A 19,047-nucleotide genomic window follows, 5' to 3' on the forward strand; every position below is an offset into this window, starting at 1 on the left:
TCTGGAAAAGACCCTGATGCTGGGAAAGACTGAAGGCAAAAGGAGAAGGGGACGGCAGAGGATGAGATGGCTAGATAGCATCACGGATGCAATGAATATGAACTTGAGCACGCTCCGGGAGAGAGCGCAGGACAGGAAGGCCTGGCGTGCTATGGTCCATGGGGTCACGAAGAGTCGGACACGACTGAACGACTGAACAACAACAACAACATTAGTCCTCTTCCACTCATCTGGCACTTCACCCATCCTCCATGATTTCTCAGAGAGAACAGACAGTGGTTCTGAGAGCTCTTCTGCCAATTCATTTATTACTCTAGGGTGCAGTTCATATAGCCCTGGAGATGTGAACTCATTCAAAGTAATTACTTTGACCATATGCCTATCAACCTCAAGCTGCAATCCTGCCCCTTCAGCCTGTACTTTGCCTTTGCCAGGGAGGTCATAGACCTTCTTTCAGGAGAAGACTAAGCTGAAGTAGGAATTGAGCACTTCTGCCTTTTCTTTGTCATCTGTTATCATGTTGCCATCCTCATTTAATAGTTGAACCACAATTTCTTTCCTCTGCCTTTTACTATGCACGTATCTGAGGAAAGCCTTTATGTTGCTTTTAGCATCCCTCGCCAACCTCAGCTCATTCTCACCTTTAGCCTTCTTGATGCCATCCCTGCAATTCTGTGCTACCTGCCTGTACTCTTCCTTTGTAGCTTGGTCTTCCTTCCACTTCCTATATGTGTCCTTTTTTTGTTTTCAGGTAATCTCTTAGCTTTTTGTGAAGCCACGTTGGCTTCTACTGTTGTTTTCCACCTTTTCTTCTTGTTGGAATTGTTTGTAATTGTGCCTTCAGAATTTCCTTTTTTAAAAACTCCCACCCATCTTGGATTCCTTTTCTTATTAGAGTCGCTTGCCATGGGACCTTACTGATCATTTTTCTGAGTTTATTAAAATTGGCTTTCCTAAAACCCAGGGTACACATTTGGCTACCCTGGGCTTTTGCTTCTTTTAGAACCAAGAACTCAGGTATAACATTTTCACTTTCCCCCAGAGTTCCCTTAACTGCTACGTTATCCATTAAGTCATCTATGTTGGTTAGGATCAAGTCAAGGATAGCTGATCCTTTAGTTCCTTCACCCACTTCCTGTAGGAGGAAGTTATCAGCAACACAAGTCAGGGATTTCTTGGAGGGGCCATGTTTTGCAGAATTTGTCTCCCAACAAATATGGGGGAAATTGAAGTCCCCCATTGCTACTACATCTTGCTTCCTTGAAACATTGGCAATTCACTTTTCAAAAATTTCATCTTCGTCTTCTCCTTGATTGGGTGGCTGGTAGTAGACTCCGACCACCATGGTTCTTTTATTCTTTGCTCCGTTATTTTGATCCAGATGCTCTCGATGGGGCTTCAAAGCTCATCCTCCTGTATTTCTGTGCAGAGATATGTATTCTTAACATATAGTGGAACTCCACCTCCCTTTCTGTTCCTTTTGTTCTTTCTGAGCAAGTTAAATCCCTCAGTTGCTGTATTCCAGTCATGGGAGTCATCCCACCAAGTTTCAGTTACACCTATCAAGTCATAATTTCCCTCCCATATTAAGTGTTCAAGTTCGTTCTGTTTGTTTCCCATACTCTGGGCATTAGTATATAGACATCGAACGCCATGTGCTTTATAGTCTGGCTTTCTTCCTACATGTTTTTGAAAACTATTATTGGGTGCTGTTAGAGCTGTTGTTGTGTCCGTTGTGTGCATGAGCTTTCATCCATTGTTACCCCCAACTTCATGTCTCCCTCCCCCATTGGATTCAGTTTAAAGGCCTTCTGATGAAGTTCTTCATGCTACGGCCAAACACATTATTCCCAGCCTTTATAAGGCTAGGATCCCTTTATAAGGCTAGGACCCATCTAGACCCATTTCAGTCAGGCTTCAGGCTTGGGCATGGGACAGAAACGGCCTTGGTCGCCTTGGTGGATGATATGAGGAGGGCTCTGCATAGGGGTGAATGCTCCTTCCTTATTCTCCTCGACCTCTCAACGGCTTTTGACACCATTGAACACAGTATCCTCCTGGACTGCCTTGGGGGGTTGGGCATTGGAGACACCGTATTGCGGTGGTTCCGGTCCTTCCTCTCCGGCAGGTACCAGAGGGTAACACTGTGGGCTCCATCCTCTCCCCGATGCTATTTAACATCTATGTGAAGCCGCTGGGGGCTATCATCAGGAGGTTTGGGGTGCGGTGTCATCAATATGCGGATGACACGCAGCTCTACTTCTCATTCAAATCTTTACCAAGGTTGGCTGTGGAATCCCTGTCTGGAGATGGTGAGTGGCTGGATGGGGAGGAATAAGCTGAAGCTGAACCCTGACAAGACCGAGGTACCTTTGGTGGGAGACAAGAGGAGGCTGGGGGATGTTGACCTGGTGTTGAATGGGGTACGGCTACCCTTGAAAGACCAGGTCCGCAGCCTGGGGGTCATTTTGGACTCCCAGCTGTCCATGGAGGCTCAGGTGTCAGCTGTGAGCCGGACAGCGCTGTATCAACTCCATCTGATACGGCGGCTGCGCCCCTTCCTTCCTGACCACCTGCTCCCATCAGTAGTACATGCCCTGGTCTCCTCTCGTTTAGACTACTGCAATGCGCTCTATGTGGGGTTACCCTTGAAGATGGTTCGGAAGCTGCAGCTGGTACAGAACGCGGCGGCTCGCCTGTTTAAAGGCAGCCACCAGCGAGATTACATCACTCCAGTGCTGAAGGAGTTGCACTGGTTACCAGTTGTTTTCCGGGCCAAATTCAAGGTGTTGGTTTTGACCTTTAAAACCCTATATGGTTCCAGCCCAGCCTGTCTTAAGGAGCACCTCCAGCAACACCAGACAGGCCGCTTTGCAAGATCAGCCTCGGATGGCCTTCTCTCTGTCCATTCAGCCAGGACAGCTAGACTGGTGGGGACGAGGGAGAGGGCCTTTTCTGTGGTGGCCCCCACTCTGTGGAACTCCCTCCCTAGGGAACTCCGCCATGCCCCCTCTTTAATGAGCTTCCACCGTGCATTAAAAACATAGTTGTTCAGTCAGGCATTTGGGGTGGGTTAGGGTATTTTAGAAAATGTTTTTATTGTAGAATTTTATTGTTTTAAACTGTTTTATTATTTGCTTTGTACATCGCCCAGAGTGGCTGGGTGACCAGCCAGATGGGCGAGTAATAAATTAATTAAATAAATAAATAAATAAGGTGCGACCTGTCCCTTGCCAGCAGCCCATCTTCCAGGAAGTATAGCCCGTGGTCCCAGAATCCAAATCTCTCGCGTCGGCACCACCTTCGTAGCCAGTCATTCACCCGGAGTATTTTTCTTTCCCTTTCTATCCCTTTTCTAACTATTGGAAAGATGGATGAGAAAACTATCTGGGCCCCAAAGTTCTTGAGTTTCCTTCCCAAAGCTTCAAAGTCTGATGTGATTTCTTCATAGCTCCACTTGGTGGTATCATTTGTTCCCACATGGATGAGAAGAAAGGGATACCTGTCAGTGGGCTTTGAGTGTAGACAACCCTTCAGTCATGTCTCTAATCTGTCTTCCTGGGTGACGGCATACCTGGTGAGTCCATGGGTCTTCATGACATACTTGGGTTTCAGTCCCATGCAGCAAGGAGTCTCCCACAACTACTACTCTTCTTGGTGTAGGCTTTGGTTTCATTGCCTCTGCTTGACTGACCTTCAACCTCTTGCTTGCTCTCATGAGGGGTCCCCTGTAATTCTTCCTCTGCAGGCTGTCCTGCAGTCTCATTTTCAAGTACCTGAAAACAGTTCCATAGTTCCACTGCTTCAACTGGTGCAGTGTGGCGTCTAGTTCTTCTTCTCCTGTCACCCTTTTCCAAGGAGTATCCTCTACTTCATTTTTCTTCACCTCAGCATTTTCCTTTTCTGCCTCAGCTTGCTGCTGCTCTTTGCTTTGCTGCTGTAGTTCCATTGTTTTGTCTAAGAACTCTTCGTGTTCTCTTATTCCCTGGAGGGTTGACAGTCGCCGCTCTGATCCTCTTACTTTTTCTTCCAACAGGGTAATCAACTTGCACTTGTTGCACATGTAGGGCATGTTGATCTCAGGCAAGAAAACAAACACTGCACACACCTTGCAGGTCACCACCACTGGAGAGTCTTTTCCTTCCATAGTCTCTATTCCCTTTATGTTTCTAGATTTCTGATGGTGCTGGGATAACCTCCAGTGAATAGAGAACAAAGCACAGGCTAACAACAAAGTCCCACTAGTATGTTACAAATAAAGAATTTGAAAACAAAATTTGTTAGGGTCCTCCCCCTTGACCTCCCTTGCCAAACTCCTGTTTGCTCTCCCTGTTCCCTCACCCTGATTGCTCACTCTCTGGGAGCTTGCTTGCTTGTATAGCCGCTAGACCAGCTGGAGCAGCTTCCTCTGCTCTGCTCACCTAGGAAGTGGGAAACAGACTGAAACTCCCAGCCCACACAGCTGCTGGGAGTACTCAGGCCACACCCATTCAATTCAGTTGGAGCTCTCAGGAGCACATGGTAAGCACACTGTGACTCAGAATGGAACAGACAGTCCCCTGGGCTTACTCCAGCCCACTCACCACTTTGCCTTTGTCTCGTCTTCCACTGCAACTCCTCTGCCAAACCCCTGTTTGACTGACCTTCAACCTCACTCTGATCACTCACTCTCTGGGAGCTAGTTTGCTTGCTTGTATAGCCCCTGGACCAGCTGGAGCAGCTTCCTCTGCTCTGCTCAGCTAGGAGGCGGGAAATGTCAGCTCTCCTTTATCATGAGGCATTTGCAAACACATCAGACATGTTGCAGACTATATGCTGATACAAATGTTGTCAATCTTTATGAATATAAGTTAGATGCTGAAACTGGGGTTGTAGCACTTTAAACGTATCCAAAAGCCTGGGAAGGCTTTTAATGGCACTTTACTTTTCAGCATAATTGTCACTGCAGACTATTTCAATAAACCTTTGAATACATGCTCCCCGAATTTAGAAAGTCAATGTGCTGTTATAAAAGTTACAGCCAAACATCTCACAGAAGATCCTTCCCAAGGGATGCTGCAAACATTATGGGTTGGATCCATATTTAGGCATGTACAGTTGAAGCAGAATTTCCCACCCACTCCTCGCTGAGGGGGAATCAGAGGTATCCCTGAAAACTGGATGGAGGCAACTTCCATGAACGGAGCTTGACTCATGGAAGGTGTTGCTGCCTGATTCGGGGGGATCCCCTGCACCACAGCCTGTCCTGTTCAGCAGATGGGCCCAGACTTCTGTGTAGCACTTTCAGGGGGCTGGAGGGGCTGCCATCAGGGAGAGGGGGTGGTGGGGAAGTCCATTTCCACCAGCCCAGTGGTAAACTTGGTTGTAGTCATTTCTGTGTGAATTGATATGGAGAAAGCGGATACAGAGAAGTTTTTATCCCTCTTACGCTTCTAGAAGAGGTCCCCAACGAAATTAAGTAGCAGTAGATTTAGGACAAACAAGCGGAAGTACTTGGTTGCCAAACTAACATTGTGGATGCGGCCAGACTTGGATGAGTTCAAAAGGTAAATTAGAAGACTTGGGAAGCCCCCTTACACCGTGTCAGACCGATCTTGCTTAGTGGTAGAGCAGCTCCTTTGCATGCACCAAGTCCCAGGTTCTACCCCTGGCTTCTCCAGGTAGGGCTAGGAAGGAATCCCGCTTGAAAACCTGGAGAGCCGCTGCCAGTCAGTGTCAACAATACTGGGCTACATGGACCAATGGCCTAACTAGGTATAAGACAGCTTCCTACATCTATCGAACTCAGTACTGTCTACTCTAGACTGATGTGCAGTAGATCTCCAGGATTTCAGACAGGGATCTTTCCCAGGAAGATACAGAGAACTGAACCTGAGACCTTTTGCATAGATAACGTGTGCTCTGCCAATACACTCATGGGTCTCTTAGGGCGTAACCCTACTATGATGCTCATCAGCCTCTGCACTTGGAGGCTGACAGTCATCCTATGCAGACTGGGAGGAGCACGGAAGTGATCTTCACTTCTGCACTCCTCCTGTTCAGCATTTTTGCTAGACGGGCTTTTTCACTCATCTAGCCGGGGCTCTGTGGAGCTGGAGGGAAGGAGGCTGGAAGATTTTTCATTAGCCTGCCTCCCCAATCCCCCCCTCACCCACAGAACTGCCCCCTTTCTCTCCTCTCTGAGGTCGCTGGCGCAGTTCTCTCTATGCTGGCTGGGGGGGGGGCAGGGAACTCACGTCTCCTGGGTCTGAGGTTGGAGCACTGTCTCTGACCTCGGATCCAGGAATCTGAACTCTCCTATGGCCCCCCAGGTGCTGTCTAGGGGCCATAGGATTGCTCTCTCTTAGGGTGCAATCCTATGCATGTTTAGACAGAGAAAAGCCTACAACTCCAATGTATGGCTATGCTGGCTGGGGAATGCTGGAAGTTGTAGGCCTTTTCTGTCTAAACATGCATAGGATTGCACCTGTAATCACTTAAGGCAAGAAAAAGGAATGGTCAATGCCAGCATGCTTCTTATCAGTTGCTGGGGAACAAACCATTTGGGGCACAGTATTGGCTTTTATGCCCTATTCGTGGGGGTCCCAGAAGCATCTATGTAGCCATTGTTGGAAATAGGATGCTAGTCTAGATTACATTTTGCCTAATCCAGCAGGGTGGTTCTTATGGAAGCCCTGCCTGCAGCTACCAGATATACGAAGTGAGCTGCAGTTAGCAGTGAGGAAAGGAATTCCATATTCAGTGGCACTTCCTTCCCGAGACATAGGAAGCTGCCTTATTGGAGCCATTGGTCCATCTAGCCCAGTGTTATCTACACTAACTGGCAGCAGCTCTCCAGGGTTTCAGGATTCTGGGGATTGAACGCGGGACCTCCTGCATGCAAAGCATGTGCTGTACTATGGAGTTATTGAAGAGCAAAGTCTTGGAATCTGAAAGAGGTTCAAATTAAATTTGAAATTAATATGGCTCAAATTAAACCTAAGGATGCAGGAAATAACCCTAAAACAGACTTGGAAGTAACTTTGCATGTAATCTTGTCCAGGGGTGGGCAACTTGTGGCCTTCCAGATGTTTTGGACTACAACCCCCATCAGCTCTAACCAGCAGAGCCAATGGTGAGGGATGATGGGAGTTGTAGGCCAAAACATATAGAGCGTCACAAGTTGCCCACCTCTGATCTAGTCCAACCCCCTGCGTAATGCAGGATGCAGCTACAGTATTCATGAAACCTTTTAGAGCAGATGCAATTCCTGACTGCTACAGCTTGACTCTTCCCTCACCCCCACTCCCAAATGTGTGAACTCCCAATTTCCTTCACAATACACAGATGATTGGGGGGTGGGATGCATAGCACTAACTGGCCTCTCGTTGTGTGAACTGACCCTCGCTATGCACTGCTGCCTCGGTATAGCATTTTATGGCCCTTCTTGTGTGCAGTTTGTCTAATTTGCAGGTACCTGTTTCATTTCAGTGTCTATGTACCTTTTTTTTTCCATTTTTATCCCATCCTTCAGTGAGTTCAGGGATGGCGGACATGGTCTCTCCCTGCACCATTTTATATTCAGAACAAGCCATAAGGTAGGTTACGCTCAGAGATAATGGCTGGTCCAGGGTCAGGGATGAGTGGGGATTTGAACCTGGACCTCCATGGTCCTACATCAGTACTCTAACCCCTATACCACATTGGTTCTCAAAACTCTTAGAAAACATTCTGTGAGGAGTGGGGCTCCTAACACATACTCTTTATGAATTGTTTTGATGCATGTACAAATGGGTCATAGTTTCCTTTCCCCCCTGAAATGTCTGATGGGATTGAATGTACCCTGCACTTAAAGAAGACTCACAGTGTGTCCCCATATATGAAATGCTCCAGTTGGCATTCCACTATTTCAAAGTTAGTAAGTCAGGTAAAGAACACTACAATTATAATAAAAATGTTTTCATTGTCATGTACATGAAAAAGTTTACAAGGAACACAAATCCAAATACCGTACAAAATATCCAATGGAGATCATGGTACAAAGTTTCAGCTGGAATTTGAATCACTTAAAAGCGAATCTTAACACATGGATTTAAAGGTCCAAAGAGAAAATAAAATAAAACCATACATCCTGTTATCACATCACAGCACCAATATCACTGTTGGACAATCCATAATCAAGGAAGAGCTTGCTTGTTAAGTTTTTTTTACTGTGCAAAACAAATTATGAACTTCCTGAGGATGTCATTCTGTTTCTTTCACATATTAGCCTGCTTAATATGAACCAGTTACTTATAAAGTCATTTCTTTAAACCAATTTAATTTCTACTAATCCTAAACACTCATTTGGTATTAGTGAAAGCTAATTAGCTACATTAAATTTGAAAAATGGATGGACTTTGATTAAGATCTTGTAAATTTTCTATTTCTAGTCACTTTCATTCTGGGTTCCTACTGTAGCAACTTCAGAACAACTTAACAGTGTTGGCTTTTGGCAGTGTTAGGCAGCCTGGTTGTGTTCAGCATTTGCAGAATTGTGTTTATTACAATAAGCAGGGGCTGAATATTTTCTTCCATGCTAATTTAGTTGCGTTAAAGGAGAATCACATGCATTTTCAGGACTGTGTACAGTGGCTTTAAAAAAGGAAAATTCTCCAAAATATAGTTAATATGTATAAAAATACTGGGTTGGCTCCAGACTAAGCCGCACTTGAGTCCTATTGAATCCAGTTTGAAAAGTTAGTCATGACTAAGTTAAGACCCATTGATTTCAATGGGAACTAAGAACATAAGAACAGCTCTGCTGAATCTGACCAAAGACCTATCTAGACTAGTATCCTATTTTCCACAGTGGCCAACCAGATGCCTATGGGAAGCCCACAAGCAGGACAGAGGCATATGCCTCTGATAGTGGAGGTAATATATAGCTATCATGACTAGTAGCCATTGGTAGCCTCACCCTCCATGGAAGTTGTCTAATTCCTCTTTAAACCTGTCCAGGTTTAAACTATCACCACATCCTGTGAAAGCAAATGCCATAGTTTAATTATATCCTGTGTAAAATGTCTGTCCTGAATCTTCCACCATTCAGCTTCACTGGATGACCCTGGCTTCTAATATTAGGAGGGACTGAGAAGAACCTCTATCAACTTTTTCCACATCATGCATAATTGTATATACCTGTGTTTTTGACTCCCCTTACCTTTTCCCTAAACTAAATAGCTCCAAGCACTGCAACCTTTCCTCATCAGGGAGCTGCTCCAGTCCCCTAATCATTTTAGATGTCCTTTTCTGCATCTTTTCCAGCTCTACAATATCCTTTTTGGGGTGCAGTGACAAGAAGTGTACACAGTATCCAAAGTACACCATAGATTTGTAAGGGCATTACAATATTGGCAGCTTTATTTTCGATCCCTTTTCTAAGTACATTTAGCTTAGTCTGGATCCAACCCATTATAAATTATTCTCATCTGTATCTAATCAGTTATTCCTGAAACTGTGGCACGTCATCCAGAAGTTTTAAGGCTGCAATCCTATACACACTTGCTCAGGAGTAAATTCCATTGAACAAAGAGGGATATATAGGACTGGGCTATTAGAATTACATTTTCAAAGTAAAACAACAGGGAAGTCCATTGAAATTTTGTTAAAATAGTATATGCAATGTCTACTGGAACATGTTAATCGATACAAAGTATAAAATCTTCTACTCATTGGGTTGGATACAGATTTACTCATATAGGAAGCTGGTCTAAAATAGACCCACTAGTTCATGACTAACCTAAGTTCCATTGATTTCAGTGGGGCTACTCTAAGTATTAGTAAATCTGGATCCAACCCATAATACTTTCAGTCAGAAAATACAATTGCTCCCTGCTAGAAAAGCAACAGCATATTTCAAGTAAGTCCTTGTTTTAATTACTTAGAAAACATTGTCCATCAATCTAACTAAGCCTGCTATCCTATACATACTTACTGGGGAGTAAGTCCCATTGAACTCAATGGGACTTACTTCAGCGTAGACATATAGAATACAGTTTATTGAATTAGTCCAGATCATATCAAAGAGAACAAGGTAAAATACATTTAACATTCTACATAAAAGCAAACATAGATCCACACCATATTAAAAGAGAACAAAATAAAATACATTTTAAAATGCCAGATAAAATTATACATAGGACAGCATTTAATGTTTGGGCATTACTAAACAAGACTGAAGAATTAAGATTAAAAGTATTATATCTAAAAGCAATTTTTTTTTTAAATTGAGAAGGTACACACCAATGTGGGTTTTATGTCCTCAAAGCTCAGCATTGCCACCACAGTTAAGTAAGATGGATTCCAAATATCTTTTTTTAAGACTGGAAGCCTTTACTGCAAAGGATGCTACTCTCTGAGTTGCAAACTGATTCATTTCTTGTAGTAGAAGGCTTAATTATTCTTTCACATTGAAATACTCCATTTTCTTTAATAAAGGCTCTGGACAGTGTTCTCTAATATCAAGAAGCCTATAGCCAACATTCCAAAATTTAGTTTGGCAAATCCTCCAATACTTCTGCCCCACAAATGCACAATCTATCTTCAGCTGGTATGCCCAAGAATCTCCCTAGCAGAACCATTGATTCCATCTGTTCAAAACAGGGTTGGGTAACAGCTTTCCAGTATTCCATTTTCATAGAAGCGGACAAGTATTTTTCATGTTGATGCTGACATTTTGCACTTGCTAACCAGCATGCAGTACTTGAAGAGGAAAGGGCAGTTGTGTCATTTGAGTTGCTACATCTAGAACTCTTTGTCTGAACCTGTTTCTGATTGCATTTCCAAGCGGATTCAGTGCCTGCACTGAAAATCCATACTATGGTAGTGAATGTAAAAACTTTTGAAACCAGAAACCCCCCAGGGTTAGTGCCATGGATTCCTCAAGGGAGCCATTCTTCTCCTATTTGGTTTATTCTGCATCAATAATTGGTCATCCTGACATGTATTAGTTCAGATACTGCCTCAACACCCAACTGCTCTGACTAAATAATCAGGAATAGATTTTAGTACTTCTAAAATCAAATGCAGAAAATGGCTTTTAACTCTTTCAATTGTGGTAATACAAGTTGGTTCTCCATGAGAAAAATCAAATCTAATGAAAGGTTTAACTTAACTAAAGGTGTATAGAGACTTTTGTTAAATTTAACAGCTGGAGACCTCCTTTCCGAGCAATAACTAAACTTTGACTGGGTTGCTTTTAACTGTAGTTGGGTTGCTTTTAAATCTTCATACCTTCATGATTTGTTTACAGGCCATATGTTACTGGGATATCATTGTACTTTGGCCTGCACCTGTGATTATAAAGGTATAGAGACTTTTTTGTGTTCATATTTCATTTTGCTCCAATTTGCTATTAATTATGTTTGTTTAATTATACCTGACATTTTTTATATTAAAATAGCACTTTATAGTACATTGTTATAGAAGATAGCCTAATTCTTTTTTTTTTTTAAGCAGCTTTATAGACATGAACTCCTGACTTTGAATTATAGTGAAAACCACTGGAATCTGCATGTCAAGAGCTTTCAAATGAAGTATGGAGAATCAGTCAGCAGGAAGGCAGTCAAAAAGGGATGACCAACTAACTCCGGACTTTGAATTATATATATAAGATTTGTAAAGCCTCAAATTTCTGCACCAAAAGTTGAAACTGGAACCATCTTTGATTTAAATACATTCAAAATTGGACATACCGTTTCTGGCTACCTAAAATTAAGGAGTCTGTTTAAGACTTGTATACAAGTGACTGATTTCAGTTCATTTTTCTTCATTTGAAGAATCCAAGAACCTGAAGTGGGAAAAAACTATTCTGAGATAGCAATATGATTTTACCTGATGTATTTTAGAATCTATGTGCTATTTGTGCAGGATTTTTTTTCTTACCAAAACCCACAACTTTGGATTTAACATTTTTAATGACTAAATCATTTTCTAAACAAAAAGCATTGAGCTGTCTCAGTAATCTTCTCATGCCAACTTGAGATGTTGAAAATAGGATCATATCAGCAGCATAGCAAGAATGTTTACAGGCCTGTTCAGAACCTTAGGCATATTAAAGTTTAGATTATGCAAAGCTGGAACTATATCATTAATATGGAAATTTAAAAGGAATGGAGCTAAGATACAGCCTTGTCAAACACTTTTGTATGACGGAATCTCATCTGTAAGAACACAGTTTGAACCTTCAACCCTGTTTCTGTGTAAAGCATCCTAATTAAAAATAAAAGCCTCAAATCAATTTTTATTTTTAATAATTTGCCCCAGGGATGTCTTCTCTCTATAGAATCAAAAGCTGCACTTAAATCAACACAATAAAAAGCTGCCTGCCTTTTGCTGCATATTTAGTTATCAAATGGAGAAGATTAAAACAGTTGTCAGTGGTGGATCTTCCTTTCCTAAAGCCTGCCTGCTCTTCCACCAATATATGATTATCTTCTGCCTAATCTACTACTCTTTGGAGGAAATACTTGGCATAAACTTTGGCTGATATATCAATCAGACTGATTGGTTTATAATTCCTAGGGTCCTGCCAATTATCTTTTTTAAATATTGGGACTATAATGTGAAGCTTCCAACCTCTAGATATTTAGCTTATTTATATGGGAAACAGACCCGCCAGTAGCGAGGCCAGAGTAGACATGCATAGGATTGCACTGCAAGGATTTCTATTTGAGAACATGCCAAGGGCTTTTATGCTTTCTCTTCCTCCTTTCTCATGCACATCAATTCTCTCTGCTGATTCCTGATTTGTAGTATGGATGAACAGATCTGTCAATCTCAGGCTTGTCGAGACTTTCAGTTTTTGAAATCAAGCTGGTTCCCTCCCATTTCTGCATGAGCTTGTGATTTTTTCCCTTTAAAAAAATCCATATGGAAATTCACACTTAGTGTGCAAATTTTTCCTAATGTAGATATTTTTATGCATTTGCCCCCATCAAGTACTTTACATTATTGAAATGCTGTTTTGATTAATGATTTTCTCAAATATATGCATTTGTGCTTATTTTGCCCTAATATGTGCCTTTTTGTTCACATTCCCCCCCACCCCGGAACTGCATCAGAAAGCTGATAAAAATGCGCATTTCAGAATGCAACTCTGTCTCAACTTGCTGAAAGGCTCAGCAAGTGCAAATTGGATAAATCCATTAGAAAATCTCAATGGAGCAAATTTTTCCCCAATCCCTAATGATTTGGAAGTCAGCAAACCATGGTTGCCCTGAATGAGGAAGTGGAGGAGAGAGTTGATGTGCATGAGGGAAGGGTAGGAGGGAGTGTGTCAGTCCACAGTATATTCCTGACAGCCAAACTATAGCTTGACCATAATGTCAGAACTGAGTCACTGATACTCACTTCTGAGTAAAAATACATTGCCTGAACATAAAAACAACAACACAGACTTTAACAACATTCCATAACATATTATAACTACGCATGTTCTTATTTTATTTAAAGAGGATTTATTGCAAGGTCCGTGATCTCCATGCTACAAAACTAAAATATGCATTTCCACCGTAACAGGAAGTGACAACGAAGGCAAAGAACTGTACAGAGGGAAAAGAGAAAAAACAATTGTTAGAAAATAGTGGAAGTAAGCAAGCAGGGTTTTATTTGTATTCAACATGTATTCTTATTACATATGAATCAGCCCACTGAAGCATTCATATCTTAGTAGTTCATGAAATATAACAAGAAGATTTTAAAATCTTCACATTTCACAGTCCTGCAGGGTAGTGCTCCAAAACAGGTTCTGTTCAACTTGCTATGTGACCCGTCCTTACTGGCTTCAGTGCACATGTAAAAAACGAAGCATCATCTTCAGAACAGCAGTCTCATCGACGTCAGTGAAAATAAACCACTGTGTAGTGTAGGAATTTTTGTTAATTGATTCCTAAAGATGTATTTAAATAATGCTGCATCTTGGATTCAGTGGTTTGCAAGCCTGGGTTCATGATGCAAGTATTAATCACTGAGATTATTCCAATAGCTTCATGAGCTAAGGTAGTTTTAGCAGGAATTACATTTATAGAGCCACTCCATTCCTAAATCTTGCCAGCCATTAATTACTGTTCTTGTTCAGTGAACACACACTCCTTCCATTCTCTGAGTTCTGGCAGTCCAAACACTATTTATGCAGGAATGTTATACATTGTTATACATTGAATGTTATACACTGGAATCATTTGCTATGTGCACTTGTGTAGACAACGTGTATTTACATATAGTTCAATGCCATTCAATAATGGGTCAGTTCAGATATAATGATCTCAACTGATGAAATCCCTGTGGTTTCATATTCTGATTTGTAAACAGACACTGAACCACAGGTTCCCCATGTAGATGCAACAGGAAAGTGTGGTTTAATAAACCCTGAAAGTTTTGAATTCTAGTGCACGAGAGAAGGGAGGTGGGAGTATGAAGGCATGAAGCTGGGGTGTGGTCTAATAAACCATGGTTTATTTAATTTCTATATTGCCCAATAGCTAAAGCAGTCTGGGTGGTTTACAAAGAGTAAAAGCCCTAAAAAAATTATCATTACCTAATATAAAACCAATGTACAAAAATATAACAATTTTAAACCATCAACAGTAAATCCCATGACCTTTACCATACGCTGTCAAATGCCTGGGAGTAGAGGAAAGTCTTAACCTGGCACCAAAAAGATGACAATGTTGGCACCAGGCAGGCCTCACTGGGGAGAACATTCCATAATTGGTAGGCCATCACCAAGAAGGCCCTCTCCCTTGTTGCCATCCTCCGAACTACCCTTGGAGAAGACGCTTGGAGGAGGGCCTCAGATTATGAGTGTAGTATACAGGTAGGTTTATTATATAAGTTGTTACATATGAACCAGGCCAGTGAAGCTTTCATATCTCAGTAGGTTGAAGAAAACTGGCATTATCAGCAAGAAAGAACCACACTGAAACAGAATGTTTGTGAAAGAGTAGCTCTGTTCCTATATGGTCAGTATCTATTGTGATCTTCATTCCCATATATGCAAGTGACTACACATTCTAAGATTTTACCAGGCATTTCCCACTCGGCTGCAGCCATAACACCATTTCTTTAAAAAATGAAAACAGACCATTTTGGGATGCTAAATTCCACACCTAATACCCAAATTCTGCATTTGTGATGTGCCTAAATGGTGGCACAGAACTTGCCCAACCCCGGCAGTAGCTATCCTTAAAGTTACCTAGGAAGAAATAACTCAAGATCTTAGGTGAGGAAGAAGTTTATCCTGACTGGAATGGAGGTACCAGACAAAAAGGTGTCAGAAAACACAATTGATCAATATTGTAAGCATGCTATAATTAAACAGAAACGAGATCCATCAAGAGCAATGGAGATTTGTGGATAGCACACTTACTATGTTGATATCATGTGAACTAGTCATATGAACTGACCATCAAAATTTGCCCTTTCCCAAGGTCCTGTCATGCATAAACATATGAGGATGAGAGTGGAGTCACACCTGCAGGCCCCATCTCCCTCACATAGAGTCAAAACTCTGAAAAGGGGTACCTACATACAGCTTTGTGTGTAGCACCTATGTCATTAGGACATGACTGATCAGGGTTCTTCATTGCATGGAGCACCTATACACATATGTGCCCCCTGCTTTGCAGACCTTCAGGGTTTTGCACAGAGGTTTGAGCAAACACAGCAGCATTGGAGGTGGGATCAGCGGACAGCCTTCCTCCCCCCTCATGATTCTCCTCTACACACAGAGGAACTTGTGAAAGAGGCTACAGTTAAGTCTAAAAGATGCACAAATTCATTACTTCTAAAAATTCAGAGACCATTTATGTCAGGGGTGTTGAGCCTCTTTTAGGCTCACAGCCAAATTCCATTTTGGAAAAGCTCTGGGCGGCGGCTAGGGGAGCCATTCTAGTGATGAATGGGGCCAAAAGCAAAAGTGCTGGGGCAAACATACAAAAACACCAGCATATTTTAGCTAAAAGCTCTAGAAACAAAGCCTTAGGAGAGGCATTCCAATCTTTTAGAATGGGAGAAAAAAACTTTGCAAAAGCAGGGAAACCATCAAATATTGGCAGTCGGGGGGGAAAAGGTCGGGCTAGGGGAAGGAGATGTGGTCATTTGGGGAACCCTGGAGGACTAGATTGTGACCCCAAGTGGACTAGATTTGGCCCGCAGGCCTGAGGTTCAACACCTTTGATTTACATATTATATAATCCATGTGACTTACACAAAGCTGCCATGGGCACTCTTCCAAGTGGAAAAGTGGAATAAAAAATTACTTAAATACACACGCACCAGCATTCTTATATAGTTTTAACAATGCTTAGTTACCCGTCTTTCAACTTGCACCTTCTAGACTCTCAGTTGTGATGTAATTTCATTGGAACATGTCAGCAGTCCCCATACACAGGATACTATTCATGACTCTAAGCCTAAAAATTTACTTACTGAAGAAGCTGCCCAGCTGTTGTAGTTGTGGCTGTCCAGTTCTTTGGTGACTGCAGATGCATCTACAAGGGCAGCAATGAAGTACAAAAGAAAGGCACTGCCATTAAAACACAGACCCTATAAGAGAGAGCAAAGAAAAACAAGACAGTCAGTTTTCCATGCACGTTATTTCATGTACAATTTTTAACTGAAAATCATGCGAACAATAAAGGGTTTCAGTATGAGAACTTATTCCTGTGGCCACCATCCTGAACCTGCAGCAGTTGCAAGATGTCTCTGCTGAAAACCCATCTGGGTTTTTTCCTCCCACATGCAGCTGAAGCTACTCTGGTTTTCACGCAAATGCTTTTTTCCTGGGTTCTCTCCTAGGAATGGCTGGTGCAATTTGTACCATATCCGGCTGGGGAGGTTGGTATACACCTTCATCAGAACAAACCCTGATTTTTTAAGGTCTTTCAGTCGTATTGACTGTTTGTGTATGCGCTATGTTCTGGTTTGCTGGGCACTGCATGATTATTCTGTATTTTTAGAAACTTCTACTGGTAAGGTTTTCTGTTTGTTTTTTTCTTGTCTCACTATTGTGTTAGGATTTTTTAAAATTATCATGCATTTTTATACTTTATTGTTTTAATATGTGACCTATAAAGTCCATGAAATAGTGTCTAGTTATTTTCCTGTGGTGGAGAAGGTATCCTAGTCTGGGTTGCTCCTCCCACTCGCTCCAGAAGGCAGGGCCAAATTTGCATAAAATTGAAGTCACCTTCCTTGTGTGGTAGAGCGCCTCCGAGTTCCAGTCCTGCCTAGCTCCGGAAAGCAGGGTCCTGGGCACTTAGTTCCCTTGTCAGGGGGACACAGACTGTGGGACTTGGTCTCCCTTTTGGCGAGTACTGTGGCTTCCCCACCTCCCCCTGTTATAGATGTCTCAGCACTTCATCCTGAGTTTTATTGCTGGATTCGCCAAATTCTAGCTAAAGGAATTAGGCCAGCAGCGGGGGGGGGGACAGTTTTAAATTTTACCTCAGGAAAGGAAGGAAACCTAGTCTCAGACCACTTTGTTGGGTTGCTCCTCAACCATCCACCATTTTAGCTGCCTTGGGGGGGAAAGGTGGGAATTTTCTCCCTCACCTTTTTCTTCCTCTGATGAGGAAGTTCCTGTGGCTTCTGATAGAGGGTGCTCCTCCTCTGCATCTCTACAATCTTCTCCCAGCCCTCAACAGCCCAGAAAAGGCACAACTGGGGGGAAGAGGGCTCACAGACCTGAACCCTCCTTGTCTAAGGAGACAAGGTCAAGACCCTCAGCTTCTAGCAACCACCATGTTCGCAGCCAATTCAGAGGGGCAACAACAGAAATTAGTTCTGTCCCTTTACATGTTTTGTCTGAGTCTTCTCTTCCCTCAGATAAAGATGTAAGAGAGTTGTCAGCGAAGGAGGAAGAGGTTCCTACTAAATCACCACCAAATAGACTGTTTGCAGCTGAGGATTTCCCAGTGCTTCTCAGAAAAGCACAAAAGGTCCTGGGAATTAAGGATAAAAGTACAGGAGCTCAGTGCTCAAATACATCGTCCTCTGAAGTTCCTGGAGTTTGCCCAAGACCAGAATCTGATTCTTCAGTTACACCTTTTCCAGATATTTTTCTGGACATTGTTCAGGAGGGATGGGACTATCCAGGGTCAACTAGAGCAGGCACTATGTATGCAAAATGTTTTTATGTTTTTCTAGAGAAAACTACAGGGAAATTGAAGGTGCTTATGGTGGATGCCCCTGTGGTAGCCCTAATGTCAGCTGCTATATATCCAAAAGATGGGGATGATACTCCTAAATACCATGAGGACAAAAAGACTGAAAATTTCCTCAGAAGATCTCATGAAGCCTTGGCCTTGACCATATGGGCCTCTGCAGCTACTCCCTTCTTTGCCAGAGCCTCTATCAGGTGGGCTAAGTCCTTACTGAATGAGATTCCACAGGATAATGTTAAATAGGGCCTCAACAAACTGGCCGAGTCACTTTCCTTCATGGCAGATGGCAATCTTGATGCTGTACAGTTTTCAGCCAGGGCCTCTGATGTAGCTGTTAGATGACAGTTATGGCTAAAAACCTGGAATGCAGATTCTAGGTCTAAAGCCAGCTTTCCATCTCTGTGTTCAAGGGAGGCAACTTTTGGGGGGATACACTAGAGCCAGTGCTGGTGTAAATAAAGGAAAAAAAGAAGGCTCTGCCTTCTACCACTAAAAAGAATGATAGAAAGGGATTTCAGCAGCCTTGCCATTCCTTTTAATCCTATAGACCCCAATCCAGAAACTGTGAAAACTGGGGATTCAGATCCTCATGAAGCAGCAGCAGGACTCAGCAGACAGCAGCAGTCACAGCCCTTTTCCAGAGGCTCCTTCTCTGGAAACAATAGGGACAGGTGCAAGAAGCAGCAATAACTACACTGAGGCTTCAGTGGGGGGAAGACTCATGCACTTCTCTCACCTCTCGTCTCAGATCACCACAGACACATGGGTCCTACACACTGTCACAGAGGGCTATGTAACAGATTTCAAATGTCTGCCTCACGATCATTTGTTTTCCTTCTCCCAGGTCCAAGCAACCAGAGAA

The 19,047-nt window shown here is 42.7% G+C and overlaps 2 protein-coding genes across 6 annotated transcripts in view; one reads left to right on the plus strand and one right to left on the minus strand.

Moving 5' to 3' along the window:
* LOC146344805 (uncharacterized) overlaps positions 1-12,270 on the plus strand; it is a 15,069-nt gene extending 2,799 nt beyond the window's left edge. The window contains exons 2-5 of one of the 4 annotated variants that reach the window (XM_084858261.1): positions 5,437-5,546; positions 7,514-7,577; positions 11,273-11,326; positions 11,476-12,270. In XM_084858261.1, coding sequence (XP_084714387.1) covers positions 5,437-5,546; positions 7,514-7,577; positions 11,273-11,326; positions 11,476-11,598 — 351 coding nt within the window. In that variant the 3' untranslated portion in view covers positions 11,599-12,270. The remainder of the gene's footprint in view (positions 1-5,436; positions 5,547-7,513; positions 7,578-11,272; positions 11,327-11,475) is intronic. The other 3 variants (XM_084858262.1, XR_014792319.1, XM_084858263.1) reach the window with 3 other exon arrangements.
* The window catches only part of CMTM8 (CKLF like MARVEL transmembrane domain containing 8), a 43,408-nt gene continuing 35,833 nt past the window's right edge, over positions 11,473-19,047 (minus strand). Inside the window, exons 3-4 of one of the 2 annotated variants that reach the window (XM_084858264.1) lie at positions 16,450-16,566; positions 11,473-13,562 (exon numbers count right to left, since the gene is read on the minus strand). In XM_084858264.1, coding sequence (XP_084714390.1) covers positions 13,479-13,562; positions 16,450-16,566 — 201 coding nt within the window. In that variant the 3' untranslated portion in view covers positions 11,473-13,478. The remainder of the gene's footprint in view (positions 13,563-16,449; positions 16,567-19,047) is intronic. The other variant, XM_084858265.1, reaches the window with a different exon arrangement.

This window comes from Heloderma suspectum, chromosome 5, assembly GCF_057233095.1.
Source record: "Heloderma suspectum isolate Gila_16-S chromosome 5, 16-S_ref, whole genome shotgun sequence".
NCBI lineage: Eukaryota > Metazoa > Chordata > Lepidosauria > Squamata > Helodermatidae > Heloderma > Heloderma suspectum.